Below are 23,715 nucleotides of genomic sequence, written 5' to 3'. Positions count from 1 at the left end.
ATCCTGGGAGGCCGAGCTGGGGGTGGGGGGGTGGGGCGGTTCTTAAACCAAACGCTGGGCGCCAATTATTAACGAATCAATCCCACACCAGTTATGTTTTAAGGGGTTATTTATTTGGCGGGGGGTAAAACTTACATACACCATAAACCGTCAGGAAGGGAGCCTAGTCGCTGGAGCAGGAGCCGGGAGCAACAGCCGAGACCGAGCACCGGAACCAAGCGCCGGAACCAAGAGAGCCTATTCCGGATATGCTTCTCTTTTTAAAAGAGAAATATACCACGCCCCAGTGGGCTGGTATTTCAGCAGCTATTGGCTGACGGAGCGGAAGTCGCTCCCCGCTGCACTGTGGGCTCGTATTTCAGCGACTATTGGTTGAGGCAGCGGAAGTTACTCCCACAACACAGGACTGTGTCCAGTGCTCATCTCTGGTTCAAGTCATCTCTCTACATTTTACCCATGATTGAAAGATGTGGACTAACTTCATGGAGGCAATTAAAGGGCAAGTATGATTTATGGTTCCTGGGGGCACTTGAAGGGAGACACATAGGTAGAGACTCCTTGAGAGCCCTTGGGGTAGGGAGGGGTTGTATGATGTTTGGGAACTGAGGGATAAGGCACCAAAATGTGCTGAAATGAGGAAGAAGGTAGAACACTGCTGAAGCTTTTTCACATTCCTGTTAAGGCCCTGTGGCCTTTCCTGACAGGCTTCCTCATCCAGTCCCCACTGGCCCCATTTGAACCACTTTGAGTTTCTTTAATTGCAAGCCTGGGAGTTCCAATTGCAGGACTGGAGTTTGTGGGCCCCCTAGGGAAACACGGGCTTCAGGGTCCTTGCTCAACATTTGTCTTAAGTACCTGTGTGGGTAGTGGGGGATAATTCAGTGACTCGTGTGAGAGGTGGGTGCTTTGTGTGGAAATGGGGCAGGCATGAGTGGGTGAGCTACAGTATCTGCAGGCTGACTCTGGCACTTCTGCCCACCATCTCCTAGACTAAGTCTCCCTTCTCTTTTTCTGTTTTTGCTGGGAAGAGGCAGTTGTCTATCGGAGCCCTACTATCTGAATTAGAGTGGTCCAGAACCTGAGGGTTGATGGGGGAGGGAACTGAGGAAGGAGATCAGAGCTAAGGGCATAGCGCTTCCTTATCCTCTCTCCACCAGTAAATGCAACAGAAGAGAAGTGAAACACATTTGAAGGGCATTTCTGCCAATGACTTTTTTTTTTTCCCGAAGGGGACCCACCAGAAGGTGAGCAAGGGTCGTTCCCTTTAGGACACTTCCTCTCATCCTGGCAGCTCTTGTTACTGGCTATTGATTAGCCAGTAATCACTCCTTCATTACAGTGTGTTGGTCAGTATTTTTTAGGCTTTCGATTGTCTGGTACTATTAGAGTGATTGTTTTTCTTTTCTTTTTAAAAAAGATTTATTTATTTATTGTATGTGTATGGATGACTTACCTGCGTGTGTGTATGTGTACCCATATGTGTGCCTGTTTCTCACAGAGGTCAGAAAAGTCAGAACTGGAGGTAGGGATGGTTGTGAGCTGCCATGTGGGTGTGGGATCTGAACCTGGGTCCTCTGGAAGAACAGCCAGTGCTCTTAGCCCCTGAACCATCTTTCCAGTCCCTTATTTTCTTCTTTTTAAAGGGGAACAGTCACTTTTTAGTGAAATGTCTCTCCTCTTGTTCTCAAATAACCTTGTAAAGACAAGGTAGCTTCTTTTCGTGTTGCTATTTCTAGGAAGGAAAAAGGAAATCATTGCCCAAGAAATCATATCTTAAAAGGCTGGTCTTAGGAGGAAAAGATCATGCGAAATTCTAGGGGCAAAAATCCCACGTTGTTTCACATAACAAACAGTCACCCAAGTGTTTGCTGGCCTCATAATACATATGCCAACACTGTCACAGGAGTCCAGGTTTCTCCTTAAGAGATGAAGTCATATTTGGAAACACAGGCTGTAGCCAGGAAAACAGGAGACAAACCGTGCAGACAGAATCCAGCAGGCCCTGAGGTTTTGCCTGCTGTGAAAACCCACGGCAGGAAAGTGATGAAGGACGGAGGAAGGATTACAGTTCTCCAAGTTCAGGGTAGCGTTGCAGAGAAGGGGAAGAGGAGAGTGAACAAGCAGAGCTTCTCCGTGAGGAGGGAAGAACAAGCATCTTCAAAGACTCTGTGCCTGGGGTGAGCCCATGGTGTGGGAGGAACTGCAGGGAGGGTGAGTCAAGGGGATTCCGGGAGTTCAGAAGGAAAAGTCGGAATGGTGATGAGGGGGGGACCATCAGAGAACATCTTATTTTTCTTTTGGAAGCGCTTTGGCTTTTGTTCTTTCGGGATTATGCTTCTTTCAGCGTTGTGTGTCTATACACTGGGGTGGGAGTCAAGTGCAGACTGGGAGGTCAGTCATGTAGAAGGCCATTGGTATCATCTGAGGACAGTGTTTTCATGATGCAACTGGGTGGGAGCTAGCATGTAAGAAGTATTTAGGATGTCTGATCAGATAAGGAGTAGGTGGCTTCTGATGTTTGTGACATGTGCCTGGAGAAGGAAAGGAATCAAAGATGTCTGTAGTGAGATGACTTAGGCAAGTCGACTGATCAACTAACAGCTGAGCTGGGAGGGAGGTAGAGAAGACAGATTTTTCTGGAGAAGACTAACAATGGATCTACTTGTCCTCCTTAGGGAAGACCGGCCCGCTGAACTCAAGGAAACCGTCTAGGATGGGGAAAGAAATGTTGTTTGTCAGTTTATAGTATAAGAGCTAGAGTAGGGAGTGTATGTGACAGAAAGGCCCCATTTCCTATCAGTAGGATGGAGTTTTCTCAGTACACAAGGGGAACCTCTTCTGTGAGCAGTAGAGACCTGAGTTATTTTGCCTGGTTGATCTTAAGACTGATATAGCTAAGAAGGTACTTTAAGGCCAGAGAGACGGTAATTCCCTTTAAGGCTATGGGGACAGTGATTCACTCCTATAGAAAACTCCATTCCTGGATATCATTGTTTGGAAGAATACCTGAACCCATATTCTGGCACATCAGACATGTTCTGTTCTGTGGAGAAATGAACGATCACTGGTCTGATGTAGCCCATCCTAATTTAGGGAATTATCCCAGGTCTTTCTACACAAAGAGCCCAATGTCCTCGGCAACTGCTTCACTTCCCTTTGCAATGTGGTAGGTAGACATGAGTAAACCCGCACAGAAACGTCTTAGAGGCGCAACTGCCATCCGTTTGTGAAGAATCTTCTAATATTTTATAACTAGCTGGAGCTATTTCCTGTGTTATCATTCATTTTCTCACCAAGAAAGAAATCACGTCACAAATTGCTGTGCTCAGGTCAGAAACAAACTCCTTGAAATCAAAGGAGGGGCCTTTCTGCTTTCAGAACTTGGAACTTTCAGTCATGTATTTCATCTGAATTATCTTATTCAGCCATCCATATTCATTGAGGTCAAGCTATGAACTAAATGGCTTCCCTAAGGGCTTCCCAGATGCCACTGGGAATAATAGACGGTGTTTATATTCCAGTGAGACAATGCAGGCATTAAAACGGGGGAGGGGGGAGCATATATGCAGCCAAATGAGGTGAGTAATGAAAACTGGATCAGGGAAAGGCCTTGATAATGTAAAATACTTAGATTTTAATTTGACTTTTCATCTCTAGGGAAGTTGGCATTTGAGTCAAGTTAGAGGCAAGTTAGAGCTAGGGATCTGGGCAAAAGGCCTGCCTCAGAGACAAGTTCTAAAAAGTGAGAGACCAAAGACACAGATGTGTTCAGTCTGAGGAAATCAAGAAAGCACTATGAACGTTGGGGAACGGTATAAACTCCAAGGCGTTAGTGGGTACAGATGCATGAGCGCACGCTCATGTGTGTGTACATGCACACTTGCATGGAAGGACTTGTTTGTCTATAAGAATTCGATTTGTCTTCGACTAGACTGGGAAGACACTGACATACTTTCAGCAGGAGTTTTTTAATCACCTCATACATTAGTAGAATCATGGGAACTACTGTGGAAACCACAGGACTCAGCAGCTTTAGTAACAGAGCTGGGGAACCACGAAGAAAGGCACAAGGAATTATCAGGATGAAACATGGTAATTGCTGTGTGCATGTGAGGGATAGTTAGATTCTGAGAAGCCTTGGCTCTAGAACCAAGAGGTTTTCAGACGGCTTGAATCTTGATTGACAGAAATATTGGAATAAAAAGGATTCCAAGACCTTTGGCCTGAGTAAAATGAAGATTCAGGAAGAAGCAGCCAGGCATGTATTATATGAATTACATGAATTACATACCTGTAATTCAGCACTAGGAAAGCTGAAATAGAAAGATTACCTTGAGGTCAAGGCTAACCTAGGCTACATAGTGGTTCCCTGGCTACCATGGGGTTAGGACAAGACCCTATTTCAAAAACAAACAAATGCCAGAACATCCCAATAATTCATTATTTATTGTATATATAATGTGTGTGTGTGTGTGTGTGTGTGTAAGAGAGAGAGAGAGAGAGAGAGAGAGAGAGAGAGAGAGAGAGAGAGAGAGAGAGAGAATGTCTACACGCATGTATGCTGCATGTGTGTGGATTCCCTCAGAGACTAGAGTAGGACATTGGATCCCCTGGAGTCAGAGTTACAGGCAGTTGTGAGTTGTCTCAGGCAGGTTCTTGAAACTGAACTCACATCCTCTGCAAGAGCCACAAATGGTCTTAGCCACTGAGCTATTTCTCCAGGCTCCCATCCATAGGTCTTTATTATCTTCCCTTATAATTTATTAGTTCTCTTTTGCACAGGAAATAGTCTGAGTGGTGTTAAAGTATGACTCCATCTATTTAAAATCAGTGATGAATAGTAAAGCCAAGATATTGCTGGCTGGAGAAGGATTGTCAAAGCTTGGGTGACTCATAAAAACAAATTCTATTGTTCTTGGTATAACGTATACAAATATAGACTTGTAATGTACTTCTGTGAACTAGCAGAGTTGTGGCAGATAAAAGGCCATGGTTCTGTATGTTGCAAAGCAACTATCATTAAATTTTGATGAATTGCAAAAGCTGTATCTGACTGAAGAAGAACTCGGAATCAAAGTCATACCCACCCCATCTCAGAACTTCGCTGTGTCTGTTTTCAGGTGGCTGAATCACTGAGCCATGGGAATATGGCCGAATGCATCATCTATAGATGGGTTCATCCTCTTGGGCATCTTCTCCCACAGCCAGACTGACCTGGTCCTCTTCTCTGCAGTTATGGTGGTCTTCACAGTGGCGCTCTGCGGGAACGCTCTCCTCATCCTCCTCATCTACACTGACTCCCGGCTTCACACTCCCATGTACTTCTTCCTCAGTCAGCTCTCCCTCATGGACCTCATGTTGATCTGCAACATTGTGCCAAAGATGGCAGCCAACTTCCTGTCTGGCAGGAAGTCCATCTCCTTTGTGGGTTGTGGCATACAAATTGGATTTTTTGTCTCTCTTGTGGGATCTGAGGGGCTCTTGTTGGGACTCATGGCTTATGATCGCTATGTGGCCATTAGCCACCCACTTCACTACCCCGTTCTCATGAGTCAAAGGGTCTGTCTCCAGATTGCTGGGAGTTCCTGGGCTTTCGGGACCCTTGACGGAATAATTCAGATGGTGGCTGCCATGAGCATGCCCTACTGTGGCTCAAGATACATCGATCACTTCTTCTGCGAGGTGCCGGCTTTACTGAAGCTGGCCTGTACAGACACATCCCTATTTGACACCCTGCTCTTTGCTTGCTGTGTCTTCATGCTGCTCCTCCCCTTCTCCATCATTGTGGCTTCCTATGCTCGCATCTTGGGGGCTGTGCTCCGCATGCACTCTGCTCAGTCCCGAAAAAAGGCTCTGGCCACCTGTTCCTCGCACCTGACAGCTGTCTCTCTCTTCTACGGGGCAGCCATGTTCATCTACCTGAGGCCAAGGCGATACCGGGCTCCTAGCCATGACAAAGTCGTCTCAATCTTCTACACAGTTCTTACTCCTATGCTCAACCCCCTCATTTATAGCTTGAGGAACAGGGAGGTGATGGGGGCACTGCGTAAAGGGCTGGACCGCTGCAAGGTCGGCAGCAAGCGTTGAAAAGCTGTGGTCCAGGGCCTGGCTGTGTTACCCGCTATTTTCATAGCGTTGGTAAGTCATTTTTGTTTGTGAATCTCTGTTTCCTTCTAGATGAAGGAGAGTCATGACACTGCCCCTTTCACAGGAATTTTGTGGGGACCCCTTTCGATGAGTTTAAAACCTCACAAGGGAGCCCTGCTTCACTATTGTTCTTATCAGTTGTACATAACATCCTTCAATAAAATTTACTCTATTTCTTAATGATTCTTGGCAATAGTTGTCTTTTGTTGAGTGCTTGCTAAGGGCTGGAAATTTTCTTATTCCATTTTGTCTTATTTAATAGGTAATTCAGGAATTTTCCAGATGTCAGGAACTGAGGTTTTTATAACACTTGAATAGCCTTAGCTTTCTCTGTGTTCTAGTACAGGCTTTAAAAACTGCCCTTTAAATTTTTGTTTGGGGTCCAGTGAGACTGGTCAGCAGGTAAAGGCTTCTTTCACTAGGCCTGACATCTAAATTTGATCCCAAGACCCTCATGGTGGAAGGGGAGAGCCAAGCCCTGCAGGCTGTCCTCTGACCTTCATATGCATTCCAAGGTACACATGTGTTTAACATGCATACACAGAAAAAATAAATGCAATTTTACAAAAACATGAATGGGTACGTCTTTTAAAATGTGGGATATATGCTTATTTGAGTCCTTTGCCTGTTTTTAAAATGAGTTTTTTATGAGTTGCTGTTGTTCTTTGTATGCTACAGAGACTGTGACCTTACCAGGCATGCAAGGTACAGATATGTCTCCCACTCCCCAGGCTGCCTTTTTACTTTTTGATAGTAATACTGGTTCACAACAGTTTTTAGGACTTTTATAAAGTCCAATTTATTTATTTATTTTTTTTGCTGCTTGTGGCTTTGGCATCATAACTGAGACTGTCTAATTGTCAAATTTAAGATCTTAAATATTAGCAACCATTTTATTGCTTCCACTCTTATAGTTAGTTTATTAATCCATATTCTGTTCAGTTCATTGTAGCTTATCATGCAATACAGAGGTTCAGCTTCATCCCCTTATCCATGTAGATGGTATCCAATTGTTCTAATGTTTTCTGAAAATACAGACTTCTTCCTTCACTGAATGACGTTAGCATCCTTGCCAACAGTCAGTGTGTCATAAATATGTGGGTTTATTTAGAAGTTCACTTCCTGTTTTCTTTCTGTTTATCTCTATGCCAGTACTCTACATAGTTTTGATTACTGTTTTACCACTGTTTTATAATCAACTTTGAAATTAGAACTGTGACTCCCCAGCTTCCTTCTTTCCTTCCTCCTTCCTCCTTCTTCCTTCCTTCCTTCCTTTCTGTCTTTCTGTCTTTTTGGTTTTTCAAGACAGGGATTCTCTGTAGCTTTGAGGCCTGTCCTAGAACTAGCTCTTATAGACCAGGCTGGCCTCGAACTCACAGAGCTCTGACTGCCTCTGCTTCCTGAGCATTGGAATTAAAGGTACACACCACCACAACCTGACCTCCAACTTTGATCTTATTCAGTATTGTTTTTATTGAGCTTCTGAAGCTTTCCATAAATTTAAGAATTGACTTCTCCATTTAAAATTTTTTGAAAGCAATTGCATTGGACTTGACGAAACTACACTTTGAGCAGTAGTACACAAAGTGTTGATTTGTCTTTTTATCAACATCAGATCTCTCAATCTGTAAATACTGGGAATCTCTTTGTGTAGTGAAATGGTGTCTGTCTAATTGGACTACGATCTGCTCAACAGGACAGCATTTGTGTCTTGACCACAAAATTAATCAATTAACTGTGGGAAAGCTCACAGACTCAAGAGGAGAACCTTCTACTGCTGGTTTTTTTTTTTTAACCAATATAACTTTTTTTGAGAAAAGGTCTTACTATGCTGCCCCTGACTGCCTGATACTCACCATATAAACAAAGCTGATCTCAAAGTCCCAGAGATCTGTCTGCCTTTGCCTCCTGAGTATTGGGATTAAAGGCATGTGCCACCATGCCCAGCCCTCAACATAACTTCTAACCACATTCAAATACTTATCCTTAGGTCCTCAAATGGGTGTAGCTCTCGTTTCTCATCAAGGACGCTTCCTTCTTACAGCAGATGAAGGATATTGTGGAGGTCCATAACTGGTCAAAACACAGAGAAGTGACTGTGGATGCCCAGCCCCACGTAGTCTACAAGGCAACCCCTACACCTGACACTCAGGAAAAGTCAAGGAAGAGGGAGAGGATGGACTGAAAGAGCTAGAGAACCAGGATTCCTGCTGCAAGATAGTGGTGTCTTCTATTCACTATGGAGAACTTTGTTACCTAAACAAGGCCTGCATGGTGTCAATGCCCGACAGTCAATGGCTGATGAGACTAGGGGATAATTCTTTTTCAGGAGTGAGCTCCCTGATAGGTTAGTTACTCAATTCCAAGTATCAGTCCTAAACACACACATATATAGGCATATCACTAAATGGATTTTGTAGGATGCATATATATATATATATATATATATATATATATATATATGTATATATACATGTAGCAATAGTAATTCAAGAAAAATGGATCATGAATTTTAGAAGGAATTGGGGTACATGGGAGCAGTTTGAGAGCTGATAGAGAGGAGTAGAAATTAAGTAAATGTAGTAGTCATATATGAAATTAAAGAATAAAAAATTTAAATGAGAAAAGTCATACACCATGACCAAGTTGATTTCATCCCACAGATGCAATATTGGTTCAACATGAACAAATCAGTAAATGTAATACAACATGGAAATAGAATTAAGGAAAGTAATCAACAGTTGTCCCAAGAGACACAGAAAAAGGTCTTTGACAAAGTTAAATATTCTTTCAAAATCTAATCTCTGAAGTCACAAGGAGGAGCAGAAACACACACACACACACACACACACACACACACACACACACAATCTAAGTGATGATAAATTGAAAGTGTTTCCTCTAAAGCCAGGAATGAAACAAAGGTGGCCACCATCACTGCTGCTCTAGTGCCATAAGTATTCTGGTGGTAACAGGAGAAAGAAACAGGTACAAACAGAAAAGGAAGAAAGCAGAGTATCTCTGCTTACAGGTTTTACGATTAAAAGGCCCCACTGACTCCACTAGAAAAGCCTTCTATCCGAAAAACATTTCCAACAGAGTACCAGGATACAAAATAGGCATACAAAAATCTGTAGCTTTTCCACACACCAATAGCCAACTTGCCAAGAAAGAAATTGAGGTGGAGGAGGGGGTAGGGGAATCCCACTCACATAGCTTTAAAAAAAATGGGCTGGGGAGATAGCTTCGTTGGGAAACTACTTGCTACTGATTTTGGATCCCTGTCACACACCTAAAAATCAGGACACCTCACACATCTGTATTCCCTGTGGTGGGGAGATAGAGACTGACAGCCTCCTGGAACTTGCAGGTCAGCCAGTCAAGCTGAATCAGTGAGATGATTGTTTGTTTGTTTTTGAATCAGTGAGTTTTAAGTTCACTGAGGGACATTATCTCAAAAATAGGGTGGCAAATGACCAAGGAAGATCCGGTTTCACACACAGTTGCACATACCCATATGTATATAGGCATGCTAATACATACACAAAAAAAGAAATTAATTTAACCTAAAGTAAGCAAAAGACAACTACAGTTAAAACCTTAAAACACTGAAGAAGAAATCAAAGAAGATGCTAGAAGATGTAACTATCCCCTTTGCTCATGGATTGGTAGAATTAATGTTATGAAAAAGCGGGTTTACTATTAAAAGCAGCCCATGGGTTCAATGTAATCCCCATCAAGATTCCAAGTACTTTTCTCAGGACTAGAGAAAACAATCCTAAAATTCTCAGAGAAGTATAGAAGACTCTAAATATCCCAAACAATACTCAGCACAGAGAGCAATGCAGGGGCGATCACAGTACCTGATTTCAAATTATGCTACAGGGCCAAATGACAAAAAAAAATTGCATGGTGTTAACATAGAAGCATACTTGTAGACCAATGGAACAGAAGACCCAATAAACCCAACAGCTGTAGTCATCTAATTTCTGACAAAGGTGTCAAAAATTCATTGGGAAAAAAATGACTGCTCTCTCTCTCTCTCTCTCTCTCTCTCTCTCTCTCTCTCTCTCTCTCTCGTGTGTGCATGTGTGTGTGTGTGTGTGTGTGTGTGTGTGTGTTATATGTGTTATATGTGCACCTCTCAACCACAGGTCCTTTCATAGATGGCCCTGAAAAATTGGTATCCTCCTATAGTGGGATGATACGAGGTCCATTTCTCTTGCTAACTCAATTCAAAAGTGATCAAAGACTTTGACATAAGACCTCAAACTCTGACATAGCTGGGGAAAAGCAGAGAAAAAGCTTTTGGAAAAAGCTTGTGGAAGCAGAATCTGAAAAGGCTTCCAAAAGCACAGGATACAATCCAACTGACAGATAGAAGAACACAAAATAAACTTCTATACAGTCCAGGAAACAATTGCCAAAGGGAAGAAACAGCCGAGGGGCTAGAGACATGGCCCAGTAGTTAAGAGTGCTTGGTACTCTTGAGGACCAGAGCTCAGCCCTCAGTACCTACATTGGGAAGCTCCTAAGTACCTATAACTCCAGCCTCAGGGGATCTGATGTCTACTTATGGCCTCCGTGGGCACCTGCAGTTGTGTGCACACAATGCCCAAATATGTATATAATTTAAATAAAAAACAGCCTATAAAACAGAAAAAAACTTTGCTAATAATACATCAGATAGGGGATTAATAGCATGACTATATAAAGAACTCCTAAAATGAAACACACAAAAATCCAAGTCATCCAATTAATAACTGACCTAATGAACCCAATAAATAGTTCTCCAAAGAAAAAATAAAAGTGGTCAATATGTATTTGAGAAAGGGTTCAGCATTCTTAGCTCTCAAAAATGCAAACTGAAACTTCACCAGGATTTCAGCTCTCTCCAATGAGGGGGAACACCGTCAAGAAAACAAATAGCAACACATGCTGGTGGGGATTGGGTAAAGGAGACCCCTAAGCAGTGCTGGTGGGGTTTGGGGAAAGGGGATCCCTACGCAGTGCTGGTAGGGATGTAAAATGATGCTGTCACTATGGAAGTCAGTTTGGAGATTCCTCAAAAAACTAAAAATAAAACTACCATGAGATCCAGCTATACCTCTCCTGGGTACGTACCTATAGGACTGAATCACCCTACCACAGGCAGACTTTTACATCCATGTTTGTACTGTTACACTATTCACAATACTGAATAAGCCTAGATGCCAATCACTAACTGGATGGACAAAGAAAACGTGTTGCATACACACAACGTGATTTTATTCAGGTGTAAACGAAACTGAAATCAACTGAAGAACAGTATGTTAAGTGAGATAGACTAAGTTCAGAAAGACAAATAAGATATATTTTCTCTTTCATTTAGAATTTCATACAGTATATTTTTTAGCATATTTTCTCTGTCCCTCAACTCCTCCCAAATTCTCACCCATGCATACACCCACCGCACTTCATATTGCTTCTCTCTTTCAAAAGAAAAGAGAAAACTCACAATAAGCATGGCATGGGGACCTCCCTGGAGTGTGGTTGATATACCCAGTGTTACTCCATTGAGGATAACTGATTTTTCTACTCCCAGCTACTCTCATCAGTGTCCACCTTCTTGAACAGGGGTGGGGCTTTGCATCTAAGAGGGGAGAAACTGGTTGCAAATGTGGGGAGAGGGAAGAGAAACAGAGAAGGAAGTGGAACACATATGACACGGAAACATAGGGTTATTATTTGGAGGAGGAAGATGAGAGACATGGGGACGACTGAGGGATAAATTAGAAGATACTTGTATTTGAATACCACACTCTTCTGATAGACCTAAACTATAACTTTTAGGACTTAAAATGGGGAAGTGACTTTATATTGTCAGCTAGCTTTCACAGTGTGGAAAGTGGGCCTTGTCTTGGGTAAGTCACTTGCCCAAGTTAAGCCTAAGTTAAGATTCTCACCTAGTATCATAAGCCACATTTTTTAGGGGGTGGTGACCTCTGTTGTGGTCCAGCCATGATGGGTTTATACATTCTAGGGCAAGTGGTGTGAGACAATGATCTGTATTCTGTCAATTATATTTTAAATAAATGCTGATTGGCCAGTAGCCAGGCAGGAAGTATAGGTGGGACAACCAGACAGGAAATAAAGGCAGGTCAATGAAAACAGGAGAATTCTGGGAAGAAGGAAGTCCCCTCTGCAGTCCTGGCCCAGCCACAGAAGAAAAAAGATGTGACTGCCCCACCGAATAAGGTACCGAGCCATGTGGCTAACATAGATAAGAATAATGAGCTAATATAAGTTGTAAGAGTTAATAAGAAGCCTGAGCTAATGGGCCAATTGGTTTATAACTAATGTAGACCTCTGTGTGATTTCTTTGGGACTTAACAACTGCGGGAACCAGGCAGGACAGAAACCCCAACAACAGGCAGAGGATTAGAAATGTTAGTTAGGAGGATCAGAGATAGAAAGAAACATAGAGACATAGGATGGTACCGGGAGGACAATTCAGTGAATACTGAATACTGAATCTGGCTGTGTTTATTTTTCATATGCTTTTATACCCCAATACAAAAGGGGGGAAGAAGGCAAAAGACTGCTATAACATGACACAAAGGACAACCAGAACAGTTACTTACTTCAATATTTGAGACAACAGCCATTATTTTCTGAGTAAAGCATGTGATGTTTGGGGCAGGATATGTAGTAAACACATCCTAGACCAAAAATCCTGTAGGCAGCCACTCCCTGAGTCAAATCTCCTAATTAAAAATGAGGGAGCAGGAATATGCTTGAATTCTTTGACCTTTGGTCAGGGTGGAGTGGACCCACCTCTGTGGGCCATCTTAGTGTTCAAAACACCAAGTAACCACACCCTAGGTTACAGTGTGTAGCCAAAGTTGTCAATAACTTTGAAAGAGCAAAAATAAGTACAAACTCTCTGACCTCCAGTCAAGGTGAAACAGGCTCACATTTGTGAGTCTCTACAACCTAGCCTTTTCTGATGTTGTCTTCCTAGTGCCTGTCCTATGCTACCTTTTTGTTTGCACTGTTTTCTGAGACAGGGTCTCACTTTTCCCAGGCTAGCCTCAGAATTACAGTACTTCTGCTTCAGCTTCCTAATGCTGGGCTTGCCAGTGAGGTATGCTACCTTTAGTGTTGACAATTTCTTAGTATGAGAGAAACCCATTTTTCTGTGAACCTACAGGATGATGGGCAGCAGGGTGTGTTTGTATATACTTCTGGGGATCATGCTGAAACACAGTAGAATTGAGCTATGAGTTAAGGACCAGTGTAACTACCCTAAGTGAGTTAGGCAATGGGAAGTTGCTGGAAGATACAGAAGTGTGGGGCTCTAGAATATTCCAGGCAATTATTGATTCTACCCACATACATTACTTAATGACTGACATCAAAGTGTACTACATCCCAACACAAAAGCCAATGCTCCTACTTGTTTTTGGAATGGCAGGAAAACCCAGTATTCCCAGGTTGGTCCACAGAAACCCTCATGCCCTAGTTTCCACTAGGTCTTCCCCTTGGGAGGGAGTTTGTTGTGGCCCCAGAGATGACTGGAGAACTTTGCAGGAAGCTCTCTTCCCTCAGAGGTTTAATTTCAAGAGACTGGGACAGAGGTGTGGCGGAGGACAGGTCTCTAAGGACTTATCGAAGCAGAAACAACTTTCCTTAGTCACCACAGAGACAACAGTAGGTGGGAACGGACATGGGATAAAACCTCCCAGGAAGGACCTGGCCCTGGCCCTGCCAAAGGGTCACACCCACAGGTAAGAACTCTGTGTATTCCCTCGCCATCTCTTCATGGTCCATGATTCTTTCGGTAGACTAGAGGTGGATCTTCTGGAAGCCCTTTCCATGGCTTCTACAGCAGGTACTAGACTTTTATGGAGGAGCGCTCTCTTTTCTGGGGTTCCTGTGGTCCTTTTCTCAGCTCCCATCTCCTTCCCATTTTAGAGTATCTCTTCAATATCTTTCCACAGCCTCTTGGAATGCATTGTGTTTCCCCATCTCCTATGTGTACAGCTCTGAAGATTAGAGACTCGTTCTCGTCAGGTGTTTTTTTATTTTTCCACAAATTTCTCTTCTCTGTGTCCTAAGCCCCTTGCACTTCTTTTTCAAATCCATTTCTCTCAAGGGTCTGGAGGTACTTCAGCTTGTCTGTGCTGAGACCACCTTGAAGATCTAACTCACTGGCTGCCGCAGCTGTTGCTGGGTGGTGGCAGTAGATGGATCCTGCTCTCTACATCCATTAAGACTCTGATTGGCCCCTTGCTGGTCCTTCAGACATTGCTACTGACACTGTTTCTGTGTTTCCAGGTAAGACTTGTCCTCTTTGCATTTTGATCCTTGCCTCCAGGTCCTTAAAAGCCATCACTGTCTGTGAAAGCCACCACTACTGACACTCTCTCTTGCCTTCAGGTGTAGAAGTCTTGTGTGTCTCCATTTGGCTTCTAATATGATGGGTTATTTTCCCTAATCTCTTACTCCATGGGTAGCATTGGAGAACATCTGGCTGTCTTACTCAGTTCGTCATTTAAAGCTGGGGAGACAGAGTGACCCTGAAAAGAGGTAGCATCCTCAGAGTGTCGTCATAGGTTTTAGGGAGAGTGAGTGTGGCTTGGAAGTCAAGGAATAACCGAACAAAAGCCAGACTCCCTGAAACTGGCATATGTTTTCATGAGACCCTCGGAGTGTTGAGAGAATTGTCTCTTGTAATATCAGGACAGCAGATTTTTATCTGAAAGGCAGCATCAAAATCCATTCTAGTGGACCAACAACAACCACCTTCATGTCCCCTTTCTTGGATGCAAGGCATTGCTTGCTCTTCCTCTACCACCCAGGTATTTCCCCCCATCTTCATGGTCTCTATTTAAAGAATAATTAGAACTCTGAGTTCATTGGGAGAAGCGTGTGTTGGTGTGTGCACTCCCTTCTCTTCGGCTTGTAGTTTTCTTTCTCTGTGAGAAATCTCTCTGGTGGGGCCGGTTTCCACTCTTTCTGATGCAAAGCTCTTCAAGGAAATTCCCAGGTGTGCTTCTGCTTGAGTCTCTCAAGCACAACAAAGGCTTTGTCAAGATCTGTTCCTACGAAAAAGGAAATTTTAATTAATACAACTTCGTCCTGTGTTTTGTTTACTGACAAGGCAAGTCCCCAGGATTTTTTTTCAAAATTATTTTAGCTGTTTGTTCAATATGTGTTTATAAGTGCCTGCTGCAGACTCTGCACTGTCTTTGCTGGCTTTTGTCTTGCAGGTTTTCATGACAAATCCTATTCAATTTAATATATTTATTTATTTTAACCAGGTCATTTTCTCACAAATTTAAAAATGCTAAAGATAAAATATTGTGTCCCACGAAGACTTTCTTCTCTAACTCGGTGCCAACAAACAGACTCCTGTGATTCTTTGCTCTGGGTCAGTGTTGCTGTTTTCTTGCATATTAGCCTGGATATTTGGTTTCTGAGTGCATATGTCCATTGCCTTCTGTGCACTTTAAAACAATTTAGAGAGAATTCTGTAGAAACTCACTAAACGCCTATTTCTTATTTACATCAGTCCCTTGTTTATTTAGCATTTCCTCTATTGAATGATTAGATTATTTGTGATTTTTTTTACTTTAATCAAATCTACATCCTATCTACAAGTCATTTTGCACACATTCAAACATTTCTGTAAGATTGCCTGCCAAGAGAGCTGCTCAAAAAAAAAAAAAAAAGAACCTGCCTTTATTTTTCTAAATATCTGTCTTCTGAGTGCTTCTACTTCCTGTGCCATCCTCTTGTGACTCCTTTTCCCAGACCATAACCTTTTCTTGTCTATAACACTTTCTTTATCTCACTCACGGTTGGTAAAATGGTTTTTCTACTTCCCTGCAAAGTCTCCTTTCTAATCTCTATTGTCTTACTAGTTTTCCTTCACTGGTTGATAGAAAGTTTTTACGTCTGCTAGCCTTGGATATCTGCTCAGATTAGAGTGTTAAGAATTTGTATTAAGAACAACTGGCTCTGAGCATGTGTGAGGTATGCTCATTGCAGCCTGGCTTACAGGACTGGTTTGTGTTTCTCTGTGTGGCATCGGTAGGTTTGAGTGGTTCCTGAGCCAGTCACATTCCTGACTGCAGGGAGAGTCCTCTGCTTTTCTGCTTGGTGGAAATGAATCTGGGTCCAGGAGAAAAGCTCCACCCGCCCTTTGGACTTGCAGTGGCCTCAGCTTCCCTGGGTCTGTGACTCCATTTCTCCTCCCCCAGAGAAGCAGTCTAGTGTGTTTGCCAGGAGTGAGGAAGGCCCCCTTTATGTGGGGTAAGGGGAGATGTGTATGGCAAGGCGTTTCTTCAGTAGACTTCCAGGAGATTCCTTTGTTGGCCTCATATTCATCTCTACAGCGGTATATCCTGTAACCCATTCTGAGCACGCGCGCAGGGGGTGGGGGGAAGGGTTGCTGTCTGGTTACTATTCTGTATTGTTACGGCCACTGCAGAGCTTAGCTTTCTTGGTTGGAAGTTGGTCATCTTCTACCCAGCTGTTGCAATATCTAAAAATATTGACTTTTTCTGTATCTGTGGTCACTCTCCTTAAGAGTGAAGGTCTAGAGAGGGCCATGAAGGGCATGCGCAAGCACCATTCCCCCCTCAGAATTGGAGATCTTCAGACCATATAATTTTAAAGAGAACCTTTAGTTACCCTCAGTGGTTGAGAAGAGGCTTTAGGGAGTACCTGGTGCAATCCCCTCTCCTTTGCCTGCCACAAAGGCAGAACGGTCCCTGTAAAGTGTCCATCGATGTGACTTTACTCAATTTCTTTCCTTCTCTTGGAGAGGGCTTGTGTTTTTACGAGTGTGAGCTAATAATTTCAGCTTTGTCTATCTCTCTGGAGAAGGCACCAGTGGCCTCTATTCGCAGGTACCCTGTCCCTCCTCTTCCTTTACTTCTTCTGAGTCTCTACTTCTTCTACCCCATCAGGATGTGTTGTATGCTCAGCCCTCAATACCCAGAATTTCATCTGTTCTCAACCTTCTCCCTGATCTGGGGGAGCTTCTAAAAGAACCCCAGCCCAAACACTTCCATTTGCAAAATGCCAATGTCCTAGAGAGATTCTACTTGTGATCCTGTGGATTTGGAGGAAAATTGTTCCCTTCCACCATCGAGCCTAACATATATATGGTTAAAAATGCCTGACTAAAATTATCTTTCAGTTAAGTTTTTAAGTTAAAGATCTTTATTCCATACTTGTTGCAATCATAAATAAATACTCTGACTTTTTCTTTAATTTTGCTAATTGATTTGTGGTAATTATGGGAAGACTTATGATTTTTAGGTGCTGAACTATACATAACTTAATTTTTTTTTCATTTCTTGAGTCACACAATAGCCTGATTTAGCCTAACTTTAAAATTAAACTAATTTCCATGTTTCTTATGGAAAAATATACAAAGTACAAAGAAGTTTAAAGAAGTGATATTTAATGTCCACTACATAGAACAAATTACCCTGGCATATTTCCTTCAAGCCTTCAGAAATTCTTAAAACTATTAATAATTTTTAAATATTAGAATGCCATAAATAGTCAAGTGTTGTGGCGCACACCTGTAATCCCAGCACTGGGGAGGCAAAGGCAGGTGGATCTCTATAAGTTTGAGGCCAGCCTGGTCTTCAAAGCAAGTTCCAAGATAGTCAGAGCTGTTACACAGAGAGACCCTGTTTCAATAAAATAAAATAAAATAAATGTCATCACTATCCCATTGACTAAATGTTATTTTACCATATATTATAGTTTATTTAGTTACTTCTGAATTTTTAGTGTGTGTGTGTGTGTGTGTGTGTGTGTGAGAGAGAGAGAGAGAGAGAGAGAGAGAGAGAGAGAGAGAGAGAGAGAGAGAATACACATATAGTAGACATAAGACAGCCTGCAGGACTCTTTCCCTCCTAATGCGGGTCCTGGGGATTGAACTCAGGCTGTCAGTCTTGGCTGTAAGCACCCTTGCTCTCTGAGCCACCTCCCCGCCCCTTAGCTACTTCTCTCTTTTGGACTCTCCCTTGCCTCCACTATTCTTCACTTACTAAGCTTTCTAAGATAAGAAGTATTATTAGGGCCAGAGAGATGGTCCAGCTGGTAAAAACCTGAAGACTGATGGCCTGAGTTCCATCCCTGGGACACATGTGGTGGAAAGAGAGAACTGACTTTAGCAAGTTGTCCTCCAACCTCCACACACACAGGTGCGGGGGGACGTGGGTGTACATCCCCACCCCCACAGTAAATATTAAAATATTTTCTAAAAACATATTGTAAGCTTTCATGTGTGTGCACCTACACACACACACACACACACACACACACACACACACACACACAAATGTAATTGAATTTTTTTAACAAGCTATATGTTTTTATATCTGAAAATAATAATGACCTTTCCTTGGCCTTAGTTTGCCATTAATGAAATGACGTTAGTGGCCATCCTTTTTCCCCAAGGACTTTGTGTTCTTATTTGGTTTTGTTTTGAAGTAGGGTCTCACTATGTAGCCAAGGCTGATTTTGACCTCAAGATTCCTCTGCCTCAGTGTCACTCATGTAGGGGTGGGATTAGGGGTGTGCACCGCCACACCTGCTACTTTCAGGGTGATTATGAGGCTTAGATGTGAAGATGCCGCAGAGCCCTCACCCCTCCAGGCTCATGACAGATGCTCTAAGTAATGGCACCCGGCCACCACTTTTAAACCACTAAGTGCTGCTAATGTTCCCACAGCACATCTTTGCTGTGCATCAGCTTCTGTGCCTACTGTTGTCTCTATTTAAGCAACAACAGGAAACTAAAGTTGAATAGGGTACCCTCTTCACCGTTTTCACTGCCTACGTACTTTTCTTAAAGGAGCAAATCCTCAAGTGGTTAGGACCTGGGGCCTTTACTGATTTTATGTTATCTTACTGTGTGGTGATAGTGGTTGAACCCAAAGCTTTGTGCATACTAGGTAAGTGATCGAACCCTGAACAACATCCTCAGTCAGGTATGAGACAGGAGAATAGACCAGTTTCTTCCAGGGACAGAAACTGTTTCCCACATTAATAAGCAACAACAATAACAACAAGCTTGAAACTAATTTCTCAGTTACGCGAAGGAAGTGTTAGAATTTAACAACCAACACTATTTTTTTTTTTAGTCTTTAAAGAGTTTACACATTTATTCTAGACCAAATCATATTTAAAGAGGACAACACACTGGGTAAAGTCATAATGTCCTCAATATTATGTGTTTTATATATATATATATATATATATATATATATATATATATGTATATATATGTGTGTGTGTGTTTTACATGTGTGTGATATGTTATATAAATGTGTGTATATCTACATGTATATGTATATATACATGTTGTATGTATATATGTGTGTATTATATATATATACACATAAAACACACACACACATATATACTTATATATGTTATAATGTTGAATTTTGTAAACCTGCTTGCAGATCCCAGCTCTTCCTAACAATGGCCTGGACAGGAAACCAGACTCTCATCTCCCACTTTGTCCTCCTGGGCCTCTTCTCCCGCACTCCGCTGCACCTCTTTCTCTTCTCCATCATCATGGTCATGTTCCTGGTGGCCCTCTCTGGCAACGGGCTCATGATCCTCCTCATCTTTGTGGACTCTCGTCTGCACAGCCCCATGTACTTCTTCCTCAGCTGGCTGTCGCTCATGGACCTCATGCTCATCTCTACCATCGTGCCCCGGATGGCTGCTGACTTCCTCATGGGGCGTGGCTCCATCTCCTTCACAGGCTGCGGCCTCCAGATCCTCTTCTTCCTCACCCTCCTGGGGGATGAGTGCTTCCTGCTGGCCTTCATGGCCTATGACCGCTATGTGGCCATTAGCAACCCCCTGAGGTACTCCGTAGTCATGAGCCGCCGTGTCTGCTGGCTCATGGTAGCAGGGTCTTGGCTCTTTGGCCTGGTGGATGGCCTGATCCAGGCTGTTTTTACACTCCGCTTCCCCTACTGTGGCTCCCAGGAGATTGACCACTTCTTCTGTGAGGTTCCGGCTGTGCTCAAGTTGGCCTGTGCCGACACCTCCCTCTACGAGACCATGATCTACGTCTGCTGTGTCCTCATGCTGCTCCTGCCCTTTTCTGTCATCTCCGCCTCCTACCTCCGGATCCTGGTGGCAGTGCTCCGCATGCGCTCTGCGGAAGGGCGGCAGAAGGCCTTTGCTACCTGTTCCTCCCACATGATGGTGGTCTCCCTCTTCTATGGGGCTGCCATGATCACGTACATGCGCCCACAGGCCTACCACTCTTCCAAGCAGGACAAAGTGGTCTCTGCCTTCTACACCATGATCACCCCCATGCTCAACCCTCTTATTTACAGTCTAAGGAACAAAGAAGTGACTGGAGCCCTGAGGAAACTCCTGGGAAAATGTCCCTGTGGTGGTGGGGCTCTTGGTTGAAAACAGCATCTGAAGATGTGAACTATGGAACTTGAGAGCCTGGGTCAGTCCACTGGGGTTTGACTGGGGGAGACACAAGTGTGGCCTACTGAAAACACATGCACGCATTTATGCTTTCTTCATTCTGGAATATTTTTACTGAGTATAAAATTATATGTTGACAAATTCCTTTTTAGTCTTCAAATGTCTTTTTAATAGTTTTTCTAGTTGCTTCTATTAAGAAGTCAACTATGTATTTTAATGGAGATCCTCCATTGTATGGTTTCCTTTGCTCATTTTTCTCTAGATCTCTTGTTTTCTGTGATTTGAAAATAGTATGTCACTAGCGTGGGCTTGTTTTTAATCAATGAACTTGTATTGCCCTAATATTGCTGAATCTTTAAGAAAGACTAGAACTATAACTATAAAAATAATGTATTTAAATAACTATCAAATTTGGGGGCTTTTGTTGACTTTGTGCTTGTTTCGTCTTTTTTGACAGGGTCTCAATATGTAGCTCAGGATGACCTCAGACAATCAAGCCTTCTGCCTCAGCCTCCTCTTTCTTAGATATAGCACTACAAGGCTCAACTCTTCTCTCCTTTCTTAGACTCTTTGGATTGACATTCTACAGACACATATTCATCACAATGATCCCATGATATATGAGCATTTTCCTCTAACTCAACCATTTAAGACTATCAGGATACCCAAACATGGGTATCTGATGCAGCCAAAATTACTTCATTTGTCTTCATTTTGCTTTCTTTCTACAACGTTTTTCTTAGTTCATTTTGCAGTTCAAGGGTCAGCAATCTATCAGGCCAAATCTGGCCCACTGTCTATTTTGATCAAGTTCCACTAAGTCTATTTCATGCTAAAACAAGAGTTGCATTGTTGTGACAGAAATCATGTGGCCTACAATATCCTGAAATACGAACTGCCTCATTCTTTACAGTAAAAGCATATCTGCCTACAATGTAGGTTGCTGACACTTTCCCTCTATCTCCAAGATGGCTTCTATTTCACACTATAATTCATTATTTCAGCCATTGCGTTTCTCAAGTTTAAAGTTGCCTTATTCTTAGGGCTTTCATTTCTCTTTCAAACATCTTTGAAAATCTTTATGTGTTCAGCTATTCTCATAGTCTTTACATTCATTAAACAATTTCCGAGATTTAAAGATATGATTTATTTCTAAACCCAAATGATCTCTGTTACTCTGTCTGGACAGCTGTTTTTTTCTCTGAACTAGGTCATGTTTTCTTAATTTTTTTGCATACCCTACATTTTCTGGCTTTGTTGTGCACTTTGAATAAAAACATTCTAAAGACTAAACTAGACAATTTTTGTTCTATTTTGTTTTGAGAGAGAATGCCCTTGAAACTCCCTATTAATACAACAACGTTCAGGTTCTCTTTGGTTTAAAAATAGGATAGCTGCCCTTCACCACAAAACTTGATTTCTTCTATTGCCATGCCCACTTAGCATACTTTTTTTGATCATAGGATTTGAACTGCAAGGGGTTGGAGTCCACCTCTGCTTTTATGTGTCCAATTCTGTATGTACCTCCAGTAGGGCCCTGACTAAAATGCAATTGAGAGAACTTTTCCCATTTTAAAGCACAATTTCTTGTACCAATTAGCAAACTATCTCTGGGGAAAATATTTAAATTTATCCATAGACAAAGACAGGAAGATTGCCAAGTTGGAAGCCAGCCTGGGCTATGGAGTAAGATCCTTTACCAAAGGAAAATGTTTTAACAAAAGATATCAAACTTGGGATTCGTTCAGATTCCAACCTGTTATATCAGCTATTAATAGTCTAATTGATCCTGAATTTGGTTAGTTGAGAGATAAGAGGATATTTTATGGGGGAAATCAGCTTGCTTCATCTCTTAAAAAGGGAAACCAGCGAAAGAAATGGGAGAGTATCATTATGTATAGCCAGTGACTCTGTGGCCAGTGTCGATTCAGCATAGATAGGATTTCCCTTGTGTTTACCTGGTGTTTTACATCATCTCACACATTCATCACGATTACCCCATGATGTAGGGGTTAGTGCTACCAACCTAACTGATGAGACGGATTGGGCTGCAGCTTTGCGGTAGAGTTCTTGGCTAGCACACACAAGACACCGAGTTCAGTCCCCAGAACAGTGGGCCAGCAGACAAAAACATCCCTCTTCTCCATCACCTTGTCTTTCATCTTGGTGGCATTGGGGGCTGCTGTGTGTTCTGTAGTCTACCCTTCTGTCCACACAGACTTGCAAATATTCATCGTTTAATGTGTTGTTGGTCAGGTTCAAGACCTCTGCCTGATGCTACACCATCAATACTGGACCTTCACTGAATCTCCTCTCCGTAACCTGCAGCTGCCATGAATCATGGAGAGCCTATGGTTATGGCTCTGTAGGCATAGGCCCTTAATGATCTCTAAAAGGTCATAGATGGCGTGGCCTCTGAGCACACCTTGGGCCCAGACAACACCATGACTATGGGTGGTAGCTCAGGTCACTCAAGTTGGCATGACCCCAGTGTAAATGGAGACTTTTCATTTGTTTCCCAGCCACCCAGACCAGATAATCATACAGATACTATATTAATTACAACATTGGTTTTGTTTTTCAGATTACAGTACTGTGGATGGAACATGGGAGCTTATACATGCTGGACAAATGTTCACCACTGGATGACATCCTTAACCCAGAAAGTCAGCTTGGATGGCAGATAGCAAAGGGGTAGACTCTGACTTAGTTATACCTTTGTAGTCCATACTTGCCTGAAACTCATGGTGGTCCTCCTGCCTCAGACTCTTGAATCCTGAGATTACTAGAAGGCAAGAACTGACTCAAAAATCTGTCCACTTACCACAATACCACACACACACACACACACAGAGAGAGAGAGAGAGAGAGAGAGAGAGAGAGAGAGAGAGAGAGAGAGAGAGATTTAAACTAATAGAAGAAGGAAGGTGAGTGGGACATCGCAGTGATGAACCACAGCACAAAGTTTGCTTCATGGTTAGAGAGAACTTATACAAGCACAGTAATAGAAACACTGGGAGTTTAAACTAAAGCTATTTGGGAAGGGGATGGAGAGATGTCTCAGTGGGAAAGAGCACTGGCTGCTCTTCCAGA

At 42.6% G+C, this 23,715-nt stretch overlaps 2 protein-coding genes across 2 annotated transcripts; both read left to right on the top strand.

The window, feature by feature from the left end:
• The first annotated feature begins 5,139 nt into the window (after window positions 1–5,139).
• Window positions 5,140–6,087, top strand: LOC125401550 (olfactory receptor 2V1). Its single transcript, XM_048435864.3, has one exon. It carries the CDS (start codon window positions 5,140–5,142, stop codon window positions 6,085–6,087), a length of 948 nt encoding a protein of 315 aa, XP_048291821.3.
• Window positions 6,088–19,644: 13,557 nt separating this feature from the next.
• On the top strand, window positions 19,645–20,598 carry LOC125401549 (olfactory receptor 2V1-like). Its single transcript, XM_048435863.3, has one exon. The coding sequence runs from the start codon at window positions 19,645–19,647 to the stop codon at window positions 20,596–20,598; it is 954 nt and encodes a 317-aa protein (XP_048291820.3).
• The last annotated feature ends 3,117 nt before the right edge of the window (window positions 20,599–23,715 follow it).

This window comes from Myodes glareolus, chromosome 9 (genome assembly GCF_982192425.1).
Source record: "Myodes glareolus chromosome 9, mMyoGla1.1, whole genome shotgun sequence".
Classification (NCBI taxonomy): Eukaryota; Metazoa; Chordata; class Mammalia; order Rodentia; family Cricetidae; genus Myodes; species Myodes glareolus.
The sequence above is the reverse complement of the archived record's forward strand: the minus strand, read 5'-3'. Positions and strand labels throughout refer to the sequence as shown.

What these genes read in the sequence shown, in the direction of transcription:
- LOC125401550 (XM_048435864.3), top strand. Translation starts at nt 5,140, where the DNA reads ATGGGAATATGGCCGAATGCATCATCTATAGATGGGTTCATCCTCTTG.
- LOC125401549 (XM_048435863.3), top strand. Translation starts at nt 19,645, where the DNA reads ATGGCCTGGACAGGAAACCAGACTCTCATCTCCCACTTTGTCCTCCTG.